Source organism: Strix aluco, chromosome 28 (genome assembly GCF_031877795.1).
Source record: "Strix aluco isolate bStrAlu1 chromosome 28, bStrAlu1.hap1, whole genome shotgun sequence".
In the NCBI taxonomy this organism is placed as follows: domain Eukaryota; kingdom Metazoa; phylum Chordata; class Aves; order Strigiformes; family Strigidae; genus Strix; species Strix aluco.
Window position 1 is genome coordinate 1,338,457 of NC_133958.1, and position 6,923 is coordinate 1,345,379.

Below are 6,923 nucleotides of genomic sequence, written 5' to 3' on the forward strand. Positions count from 1 at the left end.
TCCAGTACAAACCCCCCCCAGTGCAGCCCCACCAGTACAGCTCCCAGTATACCCCCCCCCAGTGCAGCCGCCTGTACAGACTACCCAGTACAATCCCCCACCCAGTATAGCCCCCTCCCAGTAAAACCCCCTCCCAGTATGACCCCACCACTACAGCTCCCAGTATACCGCTTCCAGTTCAGCCCCACCAGTACAGCTCTCCCAGTACAGTCCCCCAAACCCAGTACAGACACCCCTCCCCTTCCCAGTACAGCCCCCCCCAGCCCCGTCCCAGCCCCTGACAGGGCAGAGGTCTGTGACCCCCACCCCGGCGCGGGGGGTGGCTCATGGGTGGCACTTGGGCCTCTGGGTGACACTGGGTCCCAGCAGGGTGGGGGGTCCCAACAGGATGGGGCAGGGTCTCATCAGGGTGGGGGGGTCCCAACAGGGTGGGGTAGGGGGTGTTCCAGTGGGGGGGGGGGGGCCCAGGAGGGTGGGGATAGCAGTGGGGTTGGGGTCCCAGCAGGGGGGGGGGGCCCAGGAGGGTGGGAGGGATCCAGAAGTGGGGGGAGGGGTCCCAGCAAGGTGGGGGTCCCAGCGGGGGGGTGTCCAGGAGGGTGGGGGTCCCAGCAGGGTGGGGGTCCCAGCAGTGGGGGGGTCCCAGCAGGGTGGGGGGTCCCAGCAGTGGGGGGGTCCCAGCAGTGGGGGGGTCCCAGCAGGGTGGGGGGTCCCAGCAGTGGGGGGGTCCCAGCAGTGGGGGGGTCCCAGCAGGGTGGGGGGTCCCAGCAGTGGGGGGGTCCCAGCGGGGTGGGGGTCCCAGGGCTCGGTGCCCCCATCCCCCTCCCTAGTGTAAGGGGCCCCACTCCAGGCCATGTGCTCCCCCGGCGGGGGGCGCACGTGAGGCCAGGCCCCCCCCCCCCCCCATGTCCCCACCCTTTCCTGCCCCTGAGTCACTGCCGCCGCCTTCCGGGTGTCTCACGGCGGTTGGGGCGTCCGTCCGTCTGTCCTGCCGCGGCCGAGCGAGGGGCTGTCAGGGTGTCTGTCTGTTCCTCGGGGTCTCCGTCTGTCCGTCAGGGTGTCTGTCTGTCCGTCTGTCCGTCTGTCTGTCCAGCGGGGGGGGGGGGGGGGGGGGGGGGGGGGCGTGGGGGGGGCTGTCTGTCAGGGTGTCTGTCCATCCGCGTGTCCTTCGAGGTGTCCATCTGTCCGTCATGGGACTATGTGCCTGTGGGGGTGGGCATCTGTCTGTCCTGGGGGCTTCCCACCCACGGGGGTGTCTGTCTGTCTGTCTGTCTGCCGCGGCGTCCGTCTGTCCTTCCAGGTGTCTACCTATATGCATCGGGGTGCCTGTCTGTCTGCGGGGGTGTCCATCTGTCCTTCCGAGTGTCCAGCTGGACGTCGGGGTGCATCTGGCCATGGGGGTGCCTGTCCGTTGGGATGTCTGTCTGTCTGCCTGGGTGGCCGTTTATTGGGGTGTCCGTCCGTCCGTGGGGGTGTCCACCTATCCGTGGGGTGTCCTTCTGTATGTAGGGGTGTCTGTCTGTCCATTGAGGTGTCCATCTTCCTGTCGGGGTGTCTGTTTGTCCGTCTGGGTGTCCATCTGTCCATTGAGGTGTCCATCTGTCCTTCTGGGTGTCCGTCTGTCCACTGAGGTGTCCATTTTCCTGTCGGGGCATCTGTCTGTCCTTCTGGATGTCTGTCTGTGCTTCTGGATGTCCATCTGTCCTTCTGCGTGTCCGTCTGTCCATTGAGGTGTCCATCTTCCTGTCGGGGTGTCTGTCTGTCCGTCGGGGTGTCTGTCTGTCCTTCTGGGTGTCCATCTGTCCATTGAGGTGTCCATCTTCCTGTCGGGGTGTCTGTCTGTCCATCTGGATGTCCATCTGTCCTTCTGGGTGTCCGTCTGTCCATTGAGGTGTCCATCTTCCTGTCGGGGTGTCCGTCTGTCCATCTGGATGTCCATCTGTCCTTCTGGGTGTCCGTCTGTCCATTGAGGTGTCCATTTTCCTGTTGGGGTGTCTGTCTGTCCTTCTGGATGTCTGTCTGTCCTTCTGGGTGTCCATCTGTCCATTGGGGCATCCATCTCCCTGTCGGGGTGTCCATCTGTCCTTCTGGGTGTCCATCTGTCCATTGGGGTGTCCATCTGTCCTTCTGGGTGTCCACAGGGCACCCCTCTCCCTGTCGGGGTGTCCCTGACCTCCCAGCTCTCCACCCTTGTTCCGTCCATCTCATGGTGTCCCTCCATCCACAGCTCCACCCCCGTCACCGCCTCCCCAACGCCATGTACACCGCTCTCCCCAAAAGGTACCACCCCCACCCCCCCCCACCTCCCCCCCACCCCTCACCCCCCAGCTCACGCTGCCCCTCACCCCACAGCGGTTCCCCCTTCGGCCCCACCGCCGCCCTCCCGGGGCTGCACATCTGGCGGGTGGAGAAGCTGCGGCCGGTGGAGGTCCCCAAGGCGACGTGGGGCGTCTTCTTCTCGGGGGACGCTTACCTGGTGCTGCACAACGGGCCGGAGGAGCGAGCCCACCTCCACCTCTGGATGGGTGAGCCCCGAAGAGGGGGTGTGGGGGGTTTGGGGGGGTGGTGGTGGGACTGGGGGGTCAGCGCTGGCTGCCGCCGCAGGCCGGGATTCCTCGCGGGATGAGCAGGGCGCCTGCGCCCTCCTGGCCACCCAGCTGAACGCGCTGCTGGGCGAGCGCCCCGTCACCCACCGCGAGGTGCAGGGCAACGAGTCCGACATCTTCATGGAGTATTTCCCCCGCGGCGTCACCTACCAGGTACGGGTGCTGGGCAGCCTGGATGGGTGCCCCCGGCACTCAGCGTCCCAGATGGGTGCTCAGCGTCACCACTGAGCTCTCAGCACCCCACTTATTCCCCACTGAGTATGTGGGACCCCCTCTGGGTGCTGGGCATCTCCAGTAGGTGCTCAGACTCCCTGGTGGGTGCTCAGCATCCTCAATGGGTGCTCAGCTTCCCTGGTGGGTGCTCAGCCTCCCTGATGGGTGCTCAGCATCCTCGATGGGTGCTCAGCTTCCCTGGTGGGTGCTCAGCCTCCCTGATGGGTGCTCAGCATCCTTGATGGGTGCTCAGCTTCCCTGGTGAGTGTTCAGCCTCCCTGATGGGTGCTCAGCATCCTTGATGGGTGCTCAGCTTCCCTGGTGGGTGCTCAGCATCCTCGATGGGTGCTGAGCATCCCAGATGGGTGCTGACCACCCTTGCTGGGTGCCCAACACCTCTACCACGTTCTCAGCATCTCCTCCAGGTGCTCAGTATCTCTGCTGAGTGCTTGGCCTCCCTGGTGGGTGCTCAGCATCCCCAGTGGGTGCTGGGCACCCCACCGAGCGCTCAGCACCCCTGTGCCGGCAGGAGGGTGGCGTGGACTCGGCGTTCAAGTCCACCCACCCCGGAGCCGGCACCGGCCCCGTGCGCAAACTCTACCAGGTGAAGGGCAAGAAGAACATCCGGGCGAGCGAGCGGGAGCCGAGCTGGGCCAGCTTCAACACCGGCGACTGCTTCATCCTCGACCTGGGCCAGGTGGGCGGGGGCGCTGGGTGGCCCTGTCCCCACTGTCCCTCTCCCTGTCCCCCAGAGCCTTCTCGCCTGGTGTGGGGCGAGGCCCAACGTGTCCTTTGGGGTGTCCATCTGTCCTCTGGGGGGGCCATCAGCTCATCGGGGTGTCCCTCTTCATCGGGGCATCTGTCCATCCGTACGGGCTGTTTGTCCTTCTGGGTGTCCATCTGTTGGGGTGTCTGTCTGCTGGGATGTCTGTCTGTCCTTCTGAGCATCAGTCTGCTGGGTTGTCTGTCTGTCCTTCCAGTGTCCATCCACTTGGTCAGCTGTCCATCCATAGGCGTGTCTGTCTGTCCTGTGTGTCTGTCTCTTGGGGTGTTCATCAATCAGTTGGGGGATCCCCCTGTCCATAGAGGTGTCTGTCTGTCCTTCTGCGGGTCTGTCTGTCCATTGGGGCAGCATTTGCCCATCTGGGTGTCTGTCTGTCCATCTGTTGGGGTGTCCCTTTGCCCGTTGGGGCATCTCCCTGGGCCAGCTTCAACCCCAGCGACTGCTTCATCCGCAGCCTGGGTGACGTGAGTTGGTGGCCGCCATGGGGTGGCTTCTGTCACCGCTGTCCCTCTCCCTGTCCCCAGACCCTCTTCGTCTGGTGTGGGGCCAGGTGCAACGTGCTGGAGCGCAACAGGGCACAGGAACTGGCCGCAGCCATCCGGGACGGCGAGCGGGGCGGCAAGGCTGGCCTGGAGATTGTGGTGGATGGCGAGGAGCCACCTGAGATGCTCCAGGTGTGGCGGGGCCCTGATGTCCTCTCGGGGAGGAGAGGGGGACCCGAGTGTCCCTGGGGGTGGCTCTGTGACACCCCCTCTCTCTTCACCCGGCAGGTGCTGGGCCCCAAGCCCCCCTTGCAGGAGGGCAGCCCCGAGGAGGATGTCATGGCCGATCAGAGGAACGCGGGGGCAGCCGTGCTCTACAAGGCAAGGACACCTCAGGACACCACAGTGGCCCCAGGGCTGATGTCACCATGGTGGTCACGGGGCTGGGCATGGCTGGGGGACACCAGGGTGGTTCCAGGGTTGGGCATGGGGACACCGTGGTGGCCCTAGGAAAGCCACATGGAGCTGAGCATGGCCAGGGGACGCTATGGTGGCCCTCAGAGGAATATGGGGCTGGGCATGGCTGGGGACACTGTGGTGGCCCTAGGAAAGCCACATGGAGGTGGGCATGGCCAGGGGACACTATGGTGGCCCTAGGAAAGCCACATGGAGGTGGGCATGGCTGGGGACACTATGGTGGCCCTCAGAGGAATATGGGGCTGGACATGGCCAGGGGACACTGTGGTGGCCTTAGGAAAGCCACATGGAGCTGGGCATGGCCAAGGGACCCCAGGGTGGCCCTGCAGTGATGTCCCGTCCATGGGCAGGTGTCGGACGCGACGGGGCGCATGGACCTGAGCCAGGTGGCCACGAGCAGCCCCTTCAGCCAGAGCCTGCTCTGCCCCGACGACTGCTTCGTGCTGGACAACGGCGCTGGCGGGAAGGTCTACGTCTGGAAAGGTGCCTGGGGACAGGGACGGGGGGAACACGGGGACAGGGGCCACCACCAGCGCGGCTCTGACGTCCCCGTTCGCAGGGCGCAAGGCCAACGAGCAGGAGCGCCAGGCAGCCCTGAAAGTGGCCGAGGAAGTCATCGCCCGCATGGGCCACTCGCCCCAGACACAGGTGGGTGCAGGCAGCGAGGGGTGCCTGGGGGCTGCCGTGGGTGACGTCACCCTGTCCCGGTCCCCGTCCCCTCCCTGTCCTTGTCCCGGCAGGTGGAAATCCTGCCCCAGGGCCGCGAGACGCCCCTCTTCAAGCAGTTCTTCGCCAGCTGGAAGTGAGGGAGCGGGTGCCAGCGCCTGGCCCAGGGCATCACCGGGCTTGTGCCAGCTCTGCCAGCTCCCTGCCGACTCCTGCGCCCTGCTCAGCTGTCCCCGAGCCTGTGTCACCCCCACCCTGTGCCACCCCCGTGCCCACCTCATCCCCATCCCTGTGTCACCCCTGTGCCTTGGACCCCACCATGCCCATGTCATCCCCATCCCTTACAGGGAGCGGCTGAGGGAACTGGGGGGGTTTAGTGTGGAGAAGAGGAGGCTGAGGGGAGACCTCCTGGCCCTCTGCAACTCCCTGAAAGGAGGGTGCAGAGAGGGGGGATGAGTCTCTTGAGCCAAGGAACGAGCGCCAGGCCAAGAGGGAATGGCCTCAAGCTGCGCCAGGGCAGGGTCAGACTGGCTCTTAGGAAGGATTTCTTTGCAGAAGGGGCTGTTGGGCGTTGGAATGGGCTGCCCAGGGCAGGGGGGGAGTCCCCATCCCTGGAGGGGTTGAAGAGTCGGGTTGACCCAGCGCTGAGGGATCTGGTGGAGTTGGGAACGGTCAGGGTGAGGTTCATGGTGGGGCTGGAGGAGCTTCAAGGGCTTTTCCAACCCCGATGGTTCTGGGATTCTGTGTCCCCACACCAGTGCCGTCCCCATCCCCACGCCACCTCCCTGCCTTTGCCCACCCCCTGCCCACGTCCTTCCCACCCCGGTGCCACCCCCAAGCCCGTGCCATGCCCACAATCACTGCGTGCCAGTGCCACCTCCCCACCCTCCCTGCTGCTGCGCCTCTGCCACCTCCACGCTGTCACCACCCTCCTGCTCATGCCATCACCACCCCCGTGCCCACGCGTCCCCCCCATCCCGTGCCCAGGCCCTGGTGAATAAAGGGACGGTGCCAAGCCCCGTGTCTCGCTGCTCTGGGTGCGGTGGCAGCCCTGGGGACGGGGAGGGGGGACGTGGGCAGGGCTGGGGACAGGAGGGGACGCAGACAGGGCAGGGCTGTGGCAGCACGGGGGCCGTGGCAGTGGCAGGAAGATGTCCCCAGCCCCCCCGGCATGGTGCCACCTCACACAGCATCCTGTGGGGCCACCTGTGCCACGAGTGCGCCAGGTCTCTGCCCCATGGGGTGATGCCCATGGCCGGACGATGTCCCCAGGGGCTGGCAGCACCCATGGGTGCCAAGGTGACCGGGGATTCCTTGTCCTTGCGTGAACATCTGACCCTGACACGGTTGGGAAAGGCGGGAGATGGCCTGTGGCACCCTGTGGCTGCCAGCCCTGGGTCCCCAGTGGCCCCACATCCCCGGTGTCCCCAAATCACCCACGTCCCCAGGTCCCTCCTGTCTCCAAATCCCGTGTCCCTGCATCCCCAGGGTCCCCTCGTCCCAGTGTCCCTGCAGCCTCCATGTCCACATGTCCCTGATGTCCCCACGCCCCTGCTATCGGGGGTCCCTGCACCCCAATGTCCTCAGTGTCCCCAAACCCACAGTGACCCCAAAAACACCCCTAAAGCCCCTCTACACCCCCAGGGCCATCCAGACCCCGGGACCCCCATCCCTGCCTGCTCCTTTCTGCCAGCCGCT

General features: G+C 65.8%; 1 protein-coding gene across 2 annotated transcripts; it reads left to right on the forward strand.

Annotated features, from left to right (window-relative positions):
* Window positions 1–948: 948 nt before the first annotated feature.
* CAPG (capping actin protein, gelsolin like) lies at window positions 949–6,240 on the forward strand. Of its 2 annotated transcripts, none has more exons than XM_074807936.1 (10): window positions 949–1,014; window positions 2,225–2,277; window positions 2,350–2,522; window positions 2,602–2,756; window positions 3,346–3,513; window positions 4,125–4,274; window positions 4,371–4,463; window positions 4,910–5,042; window positions 5,119–5,207; window positions 5,300–6,240. In XM_074807936.1, exons 2-10 carry the CDS (start codon window positions 2,255–2,257, stop codon window positions 5,363–5,365), a joined length of 1,050 nt encoding a protein of 349 aa, XP_074664037.1. In that variant the 5' UTR covers window positions 949–1,014; window positions 2,225–2,254; the 3' UTR covers window positions 5,366–6,240. The 2 variants fall into 2 exon arrangements, with proteins under 2 accessions (XP_074664037.1, XP_074664038.1); XM_074807937.1 differs by having other exon boundaries at window positions 979–1,044.
* Window positions 6,241–6,923: the final 683 nt, after the last annotated feature.